The following is a 19,483-nucleotide window of genomic DNA, read 5'->3' on the forward strand; positions in this document are numbered from 1 at the left end:
TCACTGTAATGAACAACTTCTGATAAGTAAATGACGCATGATAAAGAGCAGCCCTATCTGAAAATGCTGCATTATCTCTGTGTAATTCTTCTGTTTATATGACCATTATCTCTGATGATTAATAGTCGTGGTATCTTGATTTTGTCTCATAACTGGGACAAACTTTCACTGCAAACATCACAGCTGTATTTAATGAGGAACATGAGTGAAACAGTTTTGATAATGAACGCTGCATTATAATGTGTCCATTCATTAAAATATCACTGTCAATGCAATATATCGATATAAGAAATCCAGAAAAAAATATTCTCCCTTTTTTTCACTGTCAACTGGTATATTGAACAATTGCTGATCATTGTTTTTGTTTGTGGTGTGTGCATTATGCATTTTGTGTTATTAATAAGCTGTAATGGCCTGCTGAAAAAACATTAGAAACCATCACAGAAATTCTAATAGTTTTCACTATAAATACCATTACAAACATTACAAACCATCAACTTTGAAAATGGTTTCCTTTAGTGTGTTTTGGACATATTCTATTGGGATTTAGTGGATTTAATAAGCCACCAATAGAAGGTGACCAATTAGAGACCAATAGGCAGCATTACAATTTCCATTAAAACCAGTAAAACCATTACAAATTCTGTGTTTTTTTTTTTGTTGTTGTTGTTTTTTCAGCAGCATAGTGTGATATTACACCTGTGGAAGCCAAAGACAAAATTTCATGAACATAAATAAAGATTCAATGAAACAGGAACATTGTTGTAGACAAATGTTAACTTCTGAGTCCTGTCAATCAGTGTAGGACATCTTCAGCGTGTGGTTTGTCAGGATCAGATCTGAGAGAAGACTGATAAAAAGGATTTTGTGGTGAAGTAAATAATACAGAAAAACAAATGTAATATCTGCATTAAATTAATTTAAAATGTGAACCAGTGTTGTTTTTGACAACCATCTTAGATTTAGTCTTAGTCTTAGTCTTTTGGACTAAAATGCTTCTTAGTTTTAGTCAAATTTTAGTCACTTCTATATGTGATAGTTTTAGTCCAATTTTAGTCGACGAAAAGTCAAAAAGGTTTTAGTCTAGTTTTAGTCAAAAAAAGGGAAAAAGGTAGTCTTTTAACAAATTAATGTAGGTCAGTAAGTATTTTGCTGTTGGGTAGTGTCACTTATAAGTTCTGAAAATAGCAGATCTATAGTTCAACACAATGTGAGCTTCCGGATCGACTATTTTCACCAATAATTACAATAATGAAGGTATGTTTTAGAACATAAAAGACAAACAAGGATGGAATGCTAAAACGGCTTGCCATAGTAGTATAGCAAAGAGTATTTAATGCTAAAACGGCTTGCCATAGCGTCAGATACTTTTTAAGTTTTAATTGGCATGCACAATAAGCAGAAATGTCATGCATTTTAAACGTCTGACGGACCACCCACTAACATTTTCGTCTATTCTCGTCTCGTCAACGAAAACTCACACACGTCTCGTCATGTTTTAGTCATCAACGAGCCATTTTTATCTCGTCGTCGTCTCGTTATCGTCATGAAAAAAAGTGGCGTCAACGAAATGATTTCGTCATCGTCATCGTTGACGAAAACAACACTGATGTGAACTTATAAGTATATTTTACTTTGAATTGTTTGTTATTTTTACAAAGATTGTTTAAGCAAATATCAAAGTCATGATCCCGTTGTTCCCATCATGCACTTGGGCATGAATAATTAATAAGGCACATTTTTTTGCTCAAAAATGATTCACTGATTGTTGCCGTCATAGTGTATCAAGTGCCAAGTAGGTCTCTGTGTTAATTTGGTTAGTAACTACATTAAGTCAACATATAACCTTAAAAACAATAAGGAGCATGTTTTCAGTGCCATGATGTTTTGAGTAAAGTTTACAAACCATGGCTGAGTGAATTGTACTTCAGGATTGCAGAGTAAACTTAAAATTATTGAGTGGAAATTACTCATCAAACTTATTTTACTTAACTTTGTTAAGTAGATTTTACTTAATTCCATACTTAACTTTTACTTTAATAATGTGCGTGCAAAAACTTGCCAAATAAAAATTAAGTAAATTTACTTATTGATTTTTTCAGTGAACCTTGTGAAACTGCTGCCGTGCCACATCAGACCTGATGAGCTTCAGCTGATTGGAAGTGGCTGGAAACACATGCATCTGCACACAGAGGAACTGAACTAACAGAATGCTCTCTTAATGAGGAGAAGAAAGTGAGAAGCTTCATGAGCAGCAGAAACGATCAGCTGTTCTATCCCTGATTCGGCAGATCTCACAGCTGGCATCTGAAGAACATGAACATGAATTTCTAAACATAGCAAATACACACGTGTGTGCATTCATCACTACCACATTCACCTCTGTTTACTTAGAATTAAATTAAAATATCACTCTTTCACAACTGAATTTGTCTTGTCCTGGACTTTCCATCCAATCTTGTTGTGCTGTGGCAAATGCCCTTTAAAAATAATGGTTTGATCTTCACAGTATTTATGATGGTGACATCTTCAATAAAATTTCACATTCTTCAAAATAAAATAAGTTTTCTCTTACAGCCTTTATTAGTAGGCTCTATCACTGGCCACATTAAGCATGAGTATACTGACTGTATATGTAATGTAGTGGAATTTAATGGTAGCTGAGGTTATTTTTGGCACTCAAAAGTCTTGCAGTGTTACAGGATTGACTCAAAACCTCTCTAGGAAGGAAATGACTTATGGGTTCATATTTTCAGATGATGATGTGTGATTTATTAATCTCAGATGCTCCACAGTCCCTTCACGAAGCATCTGATACAATCTGCACACATAAAACTTTCTCTGTGTAAGATGATCTAAACCTGTTTGGCTAGTTTTATGCAACTTCTGAGTGTAACTTGCACAATGCAATGAAAGGTTTTATCAGTTCACCTGGAAGCAAAGTTTAATTTACAAGGTCAGGTCAAGGTCAGGTTTTTATTTATATAGCAAAATTTATTTAAATGCATAAATTCTGCTGACCAAAGTGCTGCACAACAGACAAAAAATGCTTCACAAAAATATTTAGAGAAAATCAAACAAATAAAAACATAAAATATACTATAAGTGTAAACTAAATTATTCATAAGCCTAAGAAAATACTGGGTTGATAATTCACATATAATAAAAAAAAAACTATTATGGTGTCCGATCAAATACAGTGCACAGCATAAATGAGCACACCCACTTTGATTAAATACAAAAGATGTATTTTCTTAATGATCGCTAATATAATTTATAGTAAGATGGCAAAATGGAAATGTATTAAACATGTTCTTAATAAAAACAGAGAAATATATGGCATTAACATCTGTAAAATAAGTAACCTGGCCAATTTTGTTTAAATGAAGGATTGTAGAAATGAGGACACCCTAGATTGAATTCAACAAAGTGTGTTATTCTAGCACAGCTTTAGCACTCTCACATCCCTATATAAGAGCTTTAATACTGTACTCCTCCTCTAGCAACACCATAACATTTTGGATGCTGTTAGATCCAAAATGATTGACATGGTCTCATGAGACCAGAGTATGGATTCCCATAGTCAATATTTTGTAAATAGGGGCTTTGGAAAAAGCTAAATGAATTTACTGTGCTTTGGCTACAGTAGGTAGTTCTGGTGTGGATAAACAACCATGCATGTCACTTCTTCAGCCTTACTCTGTGAGATAAAGTGTCACTCTTTTCCTAGATTTTTCCGGCTGTGAGACACTTTCTTGATGCTTCTCCTGCTGTTTTTCTTGCAAAAACTCACTCATCACTAAATGAAAGCTTAAAGTTAAGACCTAATTATTTCAGGGACCTTTTCACAACTCCATTGTTTTTGAATTTCTGTTATTTTTGCTATATTTTCACACTTAAAACATTAATTTGCCATCCCTTTTCTACCATTGCCTTTTATTATGCTAAGAATTAAATCTCTTCACAGTTCTTTCTCAAGTAGTTTCACTGTTGTCAGCATTAAGTCTAAGTATGCAAACACTTCCATAAACTCTACAAGAATTTAAGACTGCAGACCAGGATTCTTCAATCTGGACCTCAAGGTTCACCACCCTGCCAAGTTCAGATCAGACACACATGCATGTACGTTTCTAATGATCCTGAAGGGCTTGATCAGGACAGTCCAGATCTGAAGAACCTGCTGTAGAGTATCAAATCACACACTAATGATCGGATGAGCCCTGGTGAAACAAACCAACATATGATCACATCACAGATCTCCAGATGAATTTTTTTCACAGTCAGAAACCAAGGAAGTTAATGATGAACGTTTCCTAGAGGTATAAGTACAGTCACCTGGCAGAGTTTGGGTTCTTTGCCACTGTTGCCTTTGGCTTGATTAGTTAAGAGTTCAAAAGACACTTAATATTCAGTGATATTGTCAATTTGACAGCACTGACACACAAATAAGAACAAAACTGAACTGATCTAAATAATGACTCCATTTGTCTGCTGTAGAGCTGATTTACAGCTGAAACTGAATTAGTTTCCTAAATAATTTACATTGTTATTTTCCTGTCATGTACGGGGTTCTGTACTTATTCAGTGTTTGTTATCTGACATCAGAAAGAGGGGATCCATGACTAAAAGAGGCCTGTAGGGTCTCTCTGCACAAAATGAAGTGTCCATGAAACATCAGACGTGTTCTGATCTGCACTGGAGACTCAACAGCATCGACCGAGGCGTTTTTATTGCTCCTCTTAAATTATCACAGTAATAAAAGCATCTCTATGCCTTCCACAAAGGACATCAATAACAGAACTCACACAGACACCAGCTCCAGTAGGAAAACCGTAGGCTTGATAATGAGCTGATAGTCCGACCTCTTCAATTAACTCAATGGAATTAGATGAAACCAATCACTGTGCTGTTTGCCGTTTTGGACTCTGCACAGGACGGCCCATGTGCTAGAAGTCTTCTCGGGTCCTAACATCCGTACCTGACCCAAATCGAACCGAATCACTTCTTACCCGAACCTGACGTGCATAAATTTATTTTTTTTAAGAAAAACTCGACCCGAGATAGACCCAGTGAATCCAACCCCACCCCAAAGGCATTTAGGCTATTTTCAAACCTGAGTGGGCCGAGCATAAACAGCATTGACATGTGTAGCCCTGTAGTTATTCAGGAAAAATCCCAGTGTTCTGACTGATTTGGCTGCTGCTCCATTACTTTCATTTATTTATTTATTTATTTATCATTACTTTATAAACATGAGCACCTTTCCTTTAGACCTGCACTCACCGAGCTGAAACTTTAATCGCCATTGTGTCGACTCAGGGGCAGGGGAAGACAAGAATGTCACCGAAATGAGCGATTGAGGTGTTCTGTTGTTGGATGTAATACTGAACATAGCAGTCATCATTTACTCTGGACATCTGAGCCGCTGAAGATGCAGAGGATTAACGTTACTTTCGTTTTTGAAAGCAAAGCGCTGATCCAGATCTACATATGCGTCTATGTTCGTACGAATCATTTGTGATGCAGCTTCACCCACAACATAAGTGAGTATAAGGGTTTTTTATGCATGTGTTTATGCAATGTGTTGGATAGAAAGTTTCACAGCTAAATGAGGCTAAAGTAAACATTACAGGTTCATCATCCTGCGCCAGAGAGGGGCGGGGCGAGCAGAGCTCATTAGTATTTAAACTACCAAACTACCATTAGGAAACTTTAACCAAAGTATGTTATAGACTCATTAAGACCCTAAAGAATCATATCAACTTGTGAAAAATGGGTATGCGATGACCCCTTTAAAAAATTAATTTATGCACGTCAGGTTCGGGTAAGAAATGATTCGGGTCGGATTTGGATGTTAGGACCCGAGAAGACCTCAGGTTTTCGGATCCAAATGGACACATGAAGACTTCTACCATGGGCCTCACATCTCTAAACAGGTGCTTCCATTCTGCTGCCACCTTTACCAGGCCATACAACAGCAGGAGGAGCAGCTCCACCCATTCAGTCGCAGCCGTTGGCCCTTGGAGAGCGGAGAAGCCAAGCGACCCAATTAGAGCAGGCGTCGCCCCGCGGGCGGAGTGACGGATGTACCTGCCAATCAGGCGAGAGCACAGAGCGCCACATCGAGCGCCGACTTCTCACCTCTCATGGGCCGTCGCGTTGGGCAAACGTACCTGACTGCTGTTATGAACAATGAACAAAGCTGAGTGGAGCAGCTTCAATGGCAAACAAAGGCCACGAGGCAGATTCTCTTCAAAACGGCAGAGCAACCTAAACCGCCGTCCCTGCTTACGCTGAATTATTAACAGGCAGATAAATAAACCAAAGCCTTCTTTACCAGCTCGTCTCCTGTGCGACTTAATTAACTCTGACAGGCACGGAGAGACAGGAGCGGGAAAGAGAGGCAAGTCAAAACAGTTGCTAGGCAACATACAACATCTGTAGGACTTCAGCAACTTATTCCATTTTCAGGATTCTGTCTCCAGGGTTACAGCAGAGCGATGCTGTTGCCAGCCGTTCACGGAGCTTTTCTATTGACTGCACACGACAAAAGGGATGTAATTCACACCAGCTCAGGGTTTCACATGCTCCGCAGTCATATTTTCACTGTAAAATGTGAACAGAGTCTTGATTTGTCGCCACACAGCCGACAGCACGCAGGATCGTCTTGCTGGATCAACCTGGCCGTCAGTGTCTCGCCCAAGGGCGAAGGGATCAAAGATCACCCGCTCAGATCATCAGCTAGTACACCTGTTTATTTACTCATAACTATCTGTTTGCTCAAACAGACTCAAAATCATACATTCATTTGGCAGACAGTCTGGTCAGGTACTGTGAAATCAAAATTGGCAGCTCTTTATCTCTGCACATCATTACTTGACCTTGGCGTTGATAAAGCTATACTCTACTGCTTGAACTACAAGAATGCACTCACAATTGCAGTTTCTGTTTTATGACGGCTTGTTGAGTTGAGGAAAGGTGCAAGTGGGAAAACAGACCAAACAAAGTCCCAGGACTCTCAGGTCACAGTAGTGTAATGATCCACAGCTGAATGCATATCATTACAGCACTGCTACTATTTGTTTGTTCACAATTAAAACTCCACAGAGCTACCTTTTAATTAACGACCCCATGGAGTCTGTTTTATTTTCCCCTAATATCTTAAAGAGATTCTATTCATGGCTCAATACTAATTTTTTTTTATAAAATTGTGTCTGATGAAATGAATTAATAATTCTTTGACTGTAATAAAATGAAAAAAAATTAATCTACAACAAAACACTGCATTTTTTATTTAACAGCATGCATAACTGTATAAATGAATGAAAAAATACCTACACCAATATCGTGATATCACAATACCAAAACTGTTTTCATTGAATCTGGAGTTTTCCTTCAAAACAAAAGCTCTACTGCCATTTCCATCAAAATAAAAGCTTAAAAGTGTAGTATGAATTGCTGACAGCGAGTGGTTTAAATGTAGTCCAAATTCAAAATATCTCTTTCAAGTGTAGAAATTAGGAAAGAAGCATTGTAATTTCCCTACTATAGTGAAAACTAAAATAATATATCTATTAAATATTAATTTTCATTTATTTTACAGTGCAGTTGTTTTACAATATATGGCTATTGTCATTGTTGTTGTCATTATTATTAATATATTCTAAATTGTTTAACTTCCTAAAACACCTGAATGTAATTTAGACTGAGACAGTATATCACAACTAAAAAGATGGCCGAGTCCCCTTTAAAGTTCAGGTACAAGTCAACTCACTTTTTTCTGACTTAAGTTTTCTAAGTTAAGAACATGCATTGGAGCTCTTAATTTTGAACTCTCAAAGTGCATTAGATAGAATAATTGAAGTTTAAAATGTACAAAATTAAAATTTTTCCCAATTTTTAATGTCTTTCATGTAAATATTGCAATATTATAGTATCGTGAGATTTTAATTTTGTTACATCCCTATTATTATTATTTGAAAATTAGTATACAGTAGTAATATATTTTGTCATAATTTCTTCAAGTTAAACCAGACTTTTAATTTGACGGTTGTCAAGAAAATCTTTCAGTTTTACTTTCAGTTTCAGTGTGTATTTGACAGTAGCTTTTCTCAGAGTAAATGGTGAAAGATTACTGACTCTCAAACTGCTCTGAAGATTATATTTATGTGGTAATGTTGTCATATAGTGAGAAGCAGATGCAGAAAACACCACAAGAGAACACCGCTTTTTTGTTTCAGGTGAAAACGACATGCACTGACTGACTGACTGACTGTTGTCGCCTTTATTTCTGCTGTTAGTTTAATCCATATTGAGCAAAAATGTCCAGGGATTATCGTCATTATAGACAATAAGACTCAATAGACTCAATATATTGCTTTTTTGCCTAGCCCCATAAGAGAAAATATATGGAAGCTCACCTAAAGTTCAGAAAGTTGCTAGTTAGTGGCACAAACAAACTCAAAAAGCACCTCAGTCAAAGCTAACATGTATAGTAAAGAACGGAGCGCTGCACCCTGAACAGGTCACAACCTGCACTGCAGATCGCATTTTATCTTCTATCGCTGATTTGCTTGCCAAAGGGTGTGGCATTGATTCATAAAGTACGACCTGATTTAAATCCGCATCCAACATAAGAACGCAGGACGACAGTTGCACTTGTGCATTTGCGGTTTCAATTAATGCACAAAGCCTCACGCAGTGGCTTCTTCTTCTTCAACGCCCATCTTCATAACAAGTCCTCGTCCCTAATTGCTTCAGCTTTGGACACCTAGATAAAGACTAGACGCTGTGATTAACTGAGTTCGGGCCGTCCCTCTAGATGAAGTCATTGCAGTCGGGACGTAACAGACGGCCACGTTCAGCAGCGCTGCTGGAAACATCAATATAACCTTGAAGCGGAGCAGACGGCCGTAGGATCATCGCCATCCTTTACGTCCAGCATGCGCGGTGGCGGGAGCAGCACGGGCTGCGTTTCTGCCAATTCTTCTTTGCTATTCCCTGGTGTGTCTCTGCGCGCAGGAACACCAGAGGCTAAGAATAGCACACAGCTGGCACTGCAGGGTTTACATATTTCACACTCAAACCACCAGCGCTCACGAATATCAGCCTGCAGACGCAGCACTGATGAAGCTCAATGAAGCTGATGATCTGCAGCCATTAAAACAGTCATGAAATCCAGAGCTGCTTTTCACATTAGGAGGTCATTCCCTTAATTAGTGCAGTCAGTCGTCAATGGTTCACTAGTACCAGTGTTGACAGTGATGCACTAAATCCTTTGGTTGAGATGGTTGAGTTTGTGTTTGTGCTCCAGTTATGAATGATCCTCAGATCACGTGTGTTGTTGAGGAGAGTGTGCTGATACTGCACTGTGAGTGATCAGACTGTTTTCACCTGCTGGACCAGAAAACAGAAGGAACACAACACACATCTATAGACACTCCTCAAACACTGCAGTAAAGTCTAATAGTATCCCACTGCCAGACACTGATTTCACAGGGTGTCACCATCAGCTCCATCTGTCTGGTCTCTATAGGGTGACAGTGCGGGACAGTCCCAAGCTTTGTCCAGTGTCCTGCAAATCATAAGCAGTATCCTGCATTTCAATTTTGCCTATATTTTCCTTCCCTGAAATTATAATGTCACAATAAAAAAAATGGTGTTTAAAAATCCATTTGTGCATCCATCTTGTAGTTGGAGAGGAAAATAACCAATAATAACCAGCATTCAGACAGAGGATTTGTTTTTTCCCCTTGATGATTACTGTATAAACGGAGCAAAGGAGCCAGTGTGGACCTGATCAAACGTGAACTCTGGCTGAAGGTTAAATACAGCTACACCAGCCAAGAGATAGTTCACCCTAAAATGAAAATCTGCTGTTCTGAAGAATGATTCCTTTGCAAACCTTACATTACTTTGAACCGTTGTTTTTTTTTGGACAGAATGTTGTAAATAATTATCATAAAACCATAGAGGAACACTCCACTTTTTTTGGAAATAGGCTTATTCTCCAACTCCCCCAGAGTTAATAAGCTGAGTTTTACCGTTTTGAAATCCATTCAGCCGTTCTCCTGTTCTGGCGATATCACTTTTAGCATAGCTTAGCATAGATCATTGAATCCTATTAGACCAGTAGCATCGCGTTCAAAAATGACCAACGAGTTTCAATATTTGTCCCGGAAAATGTAAAGCTACGATTTTCTAGGCCGATAAGATTAGGAACTACACTCCCATTCAGGCCTAGTCAAGGAAGTTTGCTGCCATAATATGGACGCAGCAGGCGCAGTAATATCACGCAGCGCCTGAAATTAGTTCCCAGCTAGGTTTGCATTTGCACATGTGCAGCGTGATATTACTGCGCCTGCTTCGGCCATGTTACGGCAGCAAACTTCCTTGATTATTACGCCAAAATGGAAGTGTAGTTCCTAATCTTATTGGCCTAGAAAATCGCAGCTTTACATTTTCCGCCGGTATTAGTACACGATATTACTACAGAAGAGTCAAGTTTTAAATAGGAACAAATATCGAAACTCGTTGGTCATTTTTGAACGTGATGCTATTGGTCTATGCTAAGCTATGCTAAAAGTGATATCGCCAGAACAGGAGAACGGCTGAATGGATTACAAAACGGTAAAACTCAACTTATTAACTCGGGGGGAGTTGGAGAATGAGCCTATTTCCAGACAAAAGGTGTTCCTTTAATACGACAATTACCCCATCGACTTCAGCCAGAAATCTTGGAGTAATCTTTAATGACCAATTGACTTTTAAAGACCACATAACTAAAACTGCTCGATCTTGCAGGTTTGCACTGCACAACATCAGAAAGATCAGGCCCTTCCTAACAGAGCATGCTGCACAACTCCTCGTCCAGGCCCTGGTCATGCTCTTTTAGCTGGTCTTCCAGCATGTACAATCAAGCCTCTACAAATGATTCAGAATGCCGGAAGCACGACTGGTCTTCAATGAGCCCAAAAAGGCCCATGTCACACCTCTCTTCATATCACTGCACTGGCTACCGGTTACAGCTCGCATCAAATTCAAGACACTGATGCTGGCATATAGGACAGCTACCGGCTCTTCTCCTGCCTACCTCCATTCACTACTACGAATCTACACTTCCTCCAGAAGTCTGAGATCCTCTAGTGAAAGACGCCTCATTGTACCACCACAGAGAGGCATGAAATCACTTTCCAGAACATTCTCATTCAACGTTCCTGTCTGGTGGAATGATCTTCCCACCCCTATCCGGAATGCACACTCCTTAACAGCTTCCAAGCGTCTGCTGAAAACCCATCTTTTTCGACACTATTTGACTCAATAAAAAAAAATAAAAAAATCTTTTTTGATCTTCCCTTTCTATCCAGCACTCATCTAACAATGCCAGAGATATATGGTAATTTTGAGCACTTCCTATGTTGATCTGCCTCCTTAGGATGAATCACTTGTTGTATTCCCAATTGTAAGTCGCTTTGGATAAAAGCGTCTGCTAAATGAATAAATGTAAATGTAAATGTAATATGTCATCAGGTGCCATGAGTATTCATTTTGTTGCATTTGACTCAGACTTTTTATTTTTTTAGAAAAGAATACTTTCATTTATTTACTCATAATTTCTTTAGGTTAAACCGGACTTTTAATTTGATCTTTCAGTTTTACTTTTAGTATTAGTTTGTATTTGACGGTGGTTTTTCTTAAAGTAAATGATGAAAGGTTAGTAAAGTGACTCACCATTCATTTACACAAAGACACATAAAGAGACACGTGTCCCGCAAAATCTGCTGTCCTGCAACAGAGCAACAACTTGGTGGTTGCGCTAGTTCATTGTGTATCGTCATGTCATGATCTCACTGATGTTATTAGAGTTAAAGCGCTGTGTGTGTCTGTGTGTATGAGCTGAAGGAGGTGTGTCTGTTCCTCTTACTCAAACTTTCAGTGGTGACTGCAGTGAGCAAGGCAGAAACTGGGCTGAAGCTTAAACTCAGGAAATGCACACACACACACACACACACACACACACACACACACACACACACACACACACAATACTTTCCTAAAACGAAAACAGATTCCTCTGCTCCCACACTCCTCTCTCTCTCTCTCTCTCTCTCTGCAGCTGGACATGTTTTTGGAGCTCAAACACTTTTTTAGACATTGCTGTCTTGTTTTCCTATTGGTGGCAAGAGTTTCCAAGTGCGCTGTTTTATGTCAGTCTTCTGTGAAAGTGTGTTTGTATGTTTGTGGGAATGTGTGCACTGGTTTCAATATTGACTTGAACAGCACTCCCTGAAGAGGGAGTTTCTGACTGAAAACAACACTAACTCACACAGCCTTCACTCTCTGTGACTCACAGCATCACCGTCATACCCTTCACTTACAGTCAAGAGCCAATGAAAACACTCATATTTTCATCCAAAACATATCTAACTTTCTGTGACGTACAGATAAAAGATCCTGCCTAATTTAAAGTAATTCATAATCAAACTGGCAAACTAACACAAGATGAAACATCCAATAGGTCTGTAAGGACTGTGTTTAATTATAACTAGTCTACATTTTAAAGTTTTCTAAAAAGAATAAATAAGAAGTATTCATTTCTATAATGTTACAGTATTTAATACAAAGGACAAACAATAATCCTTCTTCGTTTTAAGATGCTGTTTTTGTTATTACATTATTAAAGGTGTATGTGTATATGATTACCTGTCAGTCTTGAGTTTTGGCAGGAGTAACACTGTTAAAGAATGACAGATCGTGACCTTTGAACTATGGGCACTGACCCATGGCCTTAGGAGAAGATAAATGCAGTATAGACACACATGAGACACATTCGAGACATGAATGAGATTAGACGTCTGTACCAGAGAGAAGAGGTTGGAATGACAGTCTTCTAAACTCGCCCCGTTCGCCACCCAGTTCGCTGCTGTAGTCATAATCATCCAGAGCCGAACATTCCGATTAAAGCCGATCAGAGCCGAACATCACAATTAATCGCAGAATCCATGCCGAACATCGGAAGATCAACCAGATGAATCAACGCAATAAACATGTGCGTATGTCAATCTTCTGCTTTATAGCTTCTCATGGGATAAAATCCGTAATCGTTCCGAACCGAATCATCTTCAATCTCGAATGTTTTTCAATCCATGACAGATGCAGCGTCCATAAATCATATATTCCACAACACGACTGTGAATACAGACTGGCGCTCGTCAAGTTTCGGATCATCCGGTTGACAGTGAAATGAAGAATCGGTCAGATGTCACACACACGCACATGATCACACGCAGCTTTCACTTTAATCACACACACAGTGAAACAGAGCATTAAAATCCTTCAGATTTCCTCCTCACAGACTGAAGTGAGCAGTCAACATATCTTCCTCATTTCTCTGAGAGACCATGACGAAACAACGACACACAAACACCGACGCCAGTTACACATTGTAAAGATCATTCGCCAATAATCATCCACACAAACACGCAACGCTGTTGAAATGACTCCAGTCTGTGCGCGCATTGTTCACGCATGGCTCATACAGTAGCGCTGAGCGCGCGCCCGCGTGCAAGCGTGTGTGTGTGTGTGGTCATGTGATCAAGGATTACAGCAGCGCTGGAGAATCTGCGGTAAGGACGCGGCTCGGCCGCTAGAGGCGATGCTGATCAACAGCGTCTTGACTTGTCTTTTTAATCTTTTTTGACCTGTTTAAGACACACTAAATTCATTATAGAAAGTGATCATTTTAAATTGAGTGCAAATGTAGTTGCTGGTGTCCCTGTGACTTAAAATTAAAGCTGTTTTTCTTCTTTATGTGCAGCTGACATGGATGATCATATTCAAACCATTATCGTTTATCCACACAGTTTAAAATAATGTTATAGTATATCAAGAGACTGTCTACATTTTTGATAATGGCCTTCAATATAAATTAAACCTGTGATCTACATCAGTTGATCACAATAATACACAAACACACGTGGACAAATGTATTTGCAGCAAACAATGAAACTGAAAAGTATACACAAGAAAAACAAACAGCTAAAACCAGCCAAACAGCTAAAGCCAGACTGGGAGGCCAGCTAAAACCAGCTTCTTCCAGCTTAAACCAGCTAAGACCAGCTGTTTTTTTTTTTTTTTTTTTTTTATAGCAGGGAACATCAAATAAGTATATCAAACCAAAATCTTGGCTGGAGTCTAACATATTGTTAGTTGGTCAGTTCTTGAAATCCGTATCATAATTTTGTGTGTTGAATATTTAGGTACAGTTGAGGTAAAAAGTTTAAATCCCCCTTTCAGAATCTACAAAATTATTTTACTAAAATAAGAGGGGTCCTACAAAATGCATGTTATTGTTTATTGTTTACAAACAAGGGACTCATGAACAAGTATCACTAAACCAAAAAGCACAACTGTGGATCATTCAGGTGAGAACACAATATTAAGAATCAAGAGGATGTAAACTTTTGAACGGAGTCATTTTTATAATTGTAACTATTATTTTCTCTTGTGGACTATATGTAAACATCTTTTATGTGAAATATCTTTTTCAGGTCAGTACTAAATAATTTGTGTGATCCCTCTTATTTTAGTAAAATAATTAACATTTTGCAGATTTTGAACTTTTGACTTTAGCTGTATTGTAGGTTTGTTCACACTGTACTACATTAAACAAAATTTCTAATAAAGCACTAACAATAGTCTTATGCCTAAACGGATCATGCAGTTCTGTGGCTGATTTTATATAAGGGCTGTTCAGAACAATGCGCTGAAATCCTGCGAGGCCTGACCCAAATGCTATAAACTTCAGCGGCGCAATCAATGTTGTGATAAGAACAGAGGCCGTATCCCATTTGCCAAATTATGGTTATTTCCGTAATGCATTGTAAAGCCCAGCTGTATCTGATAACCTGCTCTGCTAGAGAAAAGTGGATTCTGGCATCGTGCCTCTTCTTATTACTAAACTAAAGAGAGAGAGAGAGAGAGAGAGAGAGAGAGAGAGAGAGAGAGAGAGAGAGAGATTAGAGCTGAGCACAGCACATATCGATCTCACAGCTTCAAGAACATGGCAGAATTCATTTGTAGTTTCTTCATCTTGTTTAATATGCCCAGCAGGTCTGGAAAGGTCTTTGCTAAGCAGCAGTCCAGTCATGTTGTGGGGAGTTTCAGAGCTAATATACGGGGTGTTCTCTTGTAATTCAAAGGTCCACTCATGTACTTAATGCCACAGAATGAGTCCGAGTTGAGGGAGACATAACATGCTAATGATTTCGTCTAATGCGGTTTTATAACATTTATGACTTTAATAATGCATTTGACACTGGAGGCCTGAATACAAACTTCACAAGCACAAAAGATCTCTTTGCATTTATGATATTAGAGATGCTTGCAATCTTGCAAGTTTCATTCTAAATATATCTACACACAGAAAGTTTGTCCTCAATATAGTATAATCCATCAAAACAGTTTAGTGCAGCAACAAATCAACAGAGAAAATCCCAAACATTCATTGCACACACACACTTTTTCTCTCTCAGACGGACTCCAAACACCTCAGTGGCATTTCCTGGAAAAGCGGCTGTCTGGCAGAAGAATAGATGGCGCGCATTATAATGAACACAGTCTGACACAAGCTCATCGATCATCCAGCCCGGGAAAATTATAGCACTGTGGTCATGTGAGAACCTCTCGCAACCACTTCACAAAGACACAGCACTGCTCACACAACATGAAGTCCAATCTTGCCTTCACCTGAATGAAGCTACAGCTAATAATAATTTACTGCTGACATAATTGTATTTATTTATTTTCTTCCTGGTCAAAAATGATCACCTTTTAAAAAGTCTCTTTATGCTATATATTACCACCAAATCTTGGATTCAATCTTTTTACTCAGTGAGTTTTTAATCAGATTTACTATTTGTTTTACTGATCGTGGGTTTCATTGATCTGTGCTTATGCACTCAGATTTCTGAGTGAAGATTGTGGGTAATTCTGGCAAAATGTACTCAATAACTGGTGCACAACACTCTTAAAAATAAAGGTGCTTTAAAAGGTTCTTCAAGCAATCCCATAGAGAAACCAATTTGGGTTCCACAAAGAACCATTCAGTCAAAGGTTCTTTAAAGAACCATCTCTTTCTTACCTTTTTAAAAGCTGAAGAACCTTATTTTGTCACAAAGAACCTTTTGTGAAACAGAAAGGTTCTTCAGATGTTTAAGGTTCTTTATGAAACTATTTAGACAAAAATGTTTTTCTATGAAACACCTTTATTTTTTAGAGTGAAGTTTAGATCAGTGAGATATACGATCAATCTGCTCCAAAAAGAAATACAAAACATACAAAGGTTGAATCAAAGATTTTATGTTAATATAGCATAATTAGAAATGTAAGAACATTTTGTAGGCTGGTCATTACTAACCAGAAACCAGTGTAATAATATAGAAAAAAAGTACAAAAATGATCACATTTGCTTGTGAAGTTGTTATACCCTGTGTGAATTCATTAGTCAAATGCAAATTTTGAGAAAAATAAAATCCTCTCCAGGTCAGAATGACCAAACACAACATGAGGGTTTAATGATGAAATTCATCATTGTGAATAGTGTATAAATAAATAACACAAATTAAGGCTTTGCTTTTTTATTTTAAATTAAAGCCACTGTATTTTAATCATGCAGCATACATGCTCAATTATTATTTTGACATCTGTTGTAACAGAATGATCTGATTTTAGTTTTGTGAAATTATACCACAGTTCGGGAGGAGCTTAATCATTCAGTCGTGTCAATCATCATTACAAGCCTATACTGTATAAGTAGCACTCATTGTACCATCCCAGCATCAATTCTTCCAGCATCCCTCCACCTCCCTATCTCCTCCTCTATTTCTGTTATTCTTCATCTAGGTAGTACCGCAATAGGGAGTTGAAGTCGGCGCTCAAGCAGAGCATCAGGTTCGAGCCTCCATTAAAAGAAGTAGTTCATTTTCAGAACAAAAATTTACAGATAATCACCCCCTTGTCATCCAAGATGTTCATGTCTTTCTTTCTTCAGTCGTAAAGAAATGGTGTTTTTTTTTTTTTTAAGGAAAACATTACAGAATTTCTCTCCATATAATGGACTTCTATGGTGCCCCAGAGTTTGAACTTCCAAAATGCAGTTTAAATGCAGCTTCAAAGGGCTCTAAATGATCCCAGCCGAGGAAGAAGGGTCTTATCTAGACCCTTATATAAAACTAAAACTTATATACTTTTTAATCTCAAATGCTCGTCTTGCTGAGCTAGACAAGATGAGCATTTGAGGTTAAAAAGTATATGAATTGTAATTTTATTTTATTTTTTTAGAAAATAACCCATCATTTTGCTAGATAAGACCCTTCTTTCCTCGGCTGTGTTCGTTTAGAGCTCTTTGATACTGCATTTTGAAAGTTCAAACTCGGGGGCACCATAGAAGTCCATTATATGGAGAGAAATCCTGAAATGTTTTCCTCAAAAAACATAATTTCCTTAAGACTGAAGAAAGAAAGACATGAACATCTTGGATGACAAGGACATCCTTTAAGGACATCAAGCCAAGTTCATTTTCTGTTAACCACCAGGACTGGATGGGCAGGCATTATTGTAAATCAGCTCCCAGTGCATCGTTACATCCCTAGTTGAAAGCAAATATAAACTAACAAAGATGCTACCAATTTTAAACATGGTAAAAAAAAAAAAAAAAAGAAAGAAAAAAGAAAGGAAAAGTTTTTCCATGATGACACAATGAGCCCCTGAGATCACAGCTGTGTGGAGGAAGGATGGACTAAACTGAGATTGAGCAGATCTTTGTGTGAGGACTGAGTTCACCTCATTCTTGCACCCGTGGCCAAAGCCCAGACACACCTCAGCATCACAGACACGGTCAAGGTCAGTTTCACAGTCATGGTCCATCTCAAATCCAGCCCTTGTCTGAACTACAGCTATGCATGTGTATATCATAAACACCACCTTGGCTGCCACAAATCTTGCCACATGATGAGTTCAACCGGATTCTGGCAATGCTGCGGAAGACTGATGCCAAACTGGACCAGCACTGCCTCAAACTGCCTTTTGCTTGAGTCAACACCACTGATACTGTTTATTACCATGAAACAAGGTAATTATTACACTGAAACAATGTTTACTACACTTGGGGCTGGCAAGCTGCATTGTAGAGGGAGCAATTAGTGCATGCATTATTTTGACCAGTTTTGTGTCTTAGAGAATAAGGGAATAAAAGATCGTCTCAACAGGCCCACTGCAACTCCAGCACCTGGAAAATGATCTTTCAATAGAAGATAGCGCTAATACAACAAAAAGATCTATCATTATGGTGCAGATTGATGGAAAAAAAAGATTTAAAACAATTTTTTCATAAGGCAGCAACATAAAATAAAGAAAAAGGGTATGATAACTTTCGCAAGGCACTGTATTTTCTAATACAGGCCTAAATGATCTCTAAAATAAATGAATTCATTTTAGTTATTAAAAGAGTTAAAATTAGTGCTCATTTGTGCATATAAATATATTCATGCATATTTATTAAATATATTTATATAATTGCATATATACTTTTAGATTTAGGCAGATTCTGCCCTTATAAGCCCTGTTTAGTTCCTTACTTTTTTTGGTGATGTACATAAACGCCAACTCCAACTGAACCAGACTCCCAGTGCATTACTGTTCTTATGTAAAAACAAAAAAAATCAGAGATGGCATAAAGTGCATAAAACAATCTATCATACACAAAGCAATTTATTTAATCCTTACACCCAAGTAAGATCATTTTTACCTTTATTGAATTGTAAGCATTGCCTTTTTTACCTTTATTATTTTACAGTAAACCTAAGTTGAGACTTTGTCAAAGTTTGACAAAAAATGCGTTACAAGAAACTATCAAATTTAGTCATGCTGTTGGCTATTCAGATATCTGTTTGTTGACATGAATGGTAAGAATTGTTTTTATCCTTTGAACATTCACAAGAACCAATCAGCACCTTCTCATTCAGCTTTTCTAAGCGTGTAGAGATGAGGGCAACTCCTGCTGGAATCAAAGAGCCGTGCAAGTGACAGATGAACAGTGAGGCCGTTCTCCCTACCACTCCAAACAAAGCCTCTATCACCAGCTTCTACAGATTAATTCAATTCATCAGCCCTTTGTCTCCGTGGGCCTCCTAATGTGACCTGATATTGCTGGAGGCTCCACATAATGAGTGTTTGTAGATGTGATCGGGGGCCGGCGTTAGCTCAGGCAAATTAAAACATTACTCTCACAGCGCCTCTGCGCATCTCCAACCTGCCAATTGCAGCAGATTTCTAATTATTGTAATGAGCAGGAGATTCAGCCCATTCAGCCCTGGGGCCGTCAAGTGAAGAAACACTCATGTATGAGAGCAGCATGAGACGCCGTGACGTCAAACCCGGATCCAGAACTCAAACAACAAACGCCATTGAGACTTTATTTTAATTA

The 19,483-nt window shown here is 38.2% G+C and overlaps 1 protein-coding gene across 2 annotated transcripts in view; it reads right to left on the reverse strand.

The window, feature by feature from the left end:
• The window catches only part of LOC141335097 (mediator of RNA polymerase II transcription subunit 13-like), a 58,739-nt gene extending 45,224 nt beyond the window's left edge, over positions 1-13,515 (reverse strand). For both annotated transcript variants that reach the window (XM_073840403.1, XM_073840402.1), the window contains exon 1: positions 12,861-13,515. In XM_073840403.1, coding sequence (XP_073696504.1) covers positions 12,861-12,938 — 78 coding nt within the window. In that variant the 5' untranslated portion in view covers positions 12,939-13,515. The remainder of the gene's footprint in view (positions 1-12,860) is intronic.
• Positions 13,516-19,483: the final 5,968 nt, after the last annotated feature.

The sequence above is a fragment of the Garra rufa genome, chromosome 5 (assembly GCF_049309525.1).
Source record: "Garra rufa chromosome 5, GarRuf1.0, whole genome shotgun sequence".
NCBI lineage: Eukaryota > Metazoa > Chordata > Actinopteri > Cypriniformes > Cyprinidae > Garra > Garra rufa.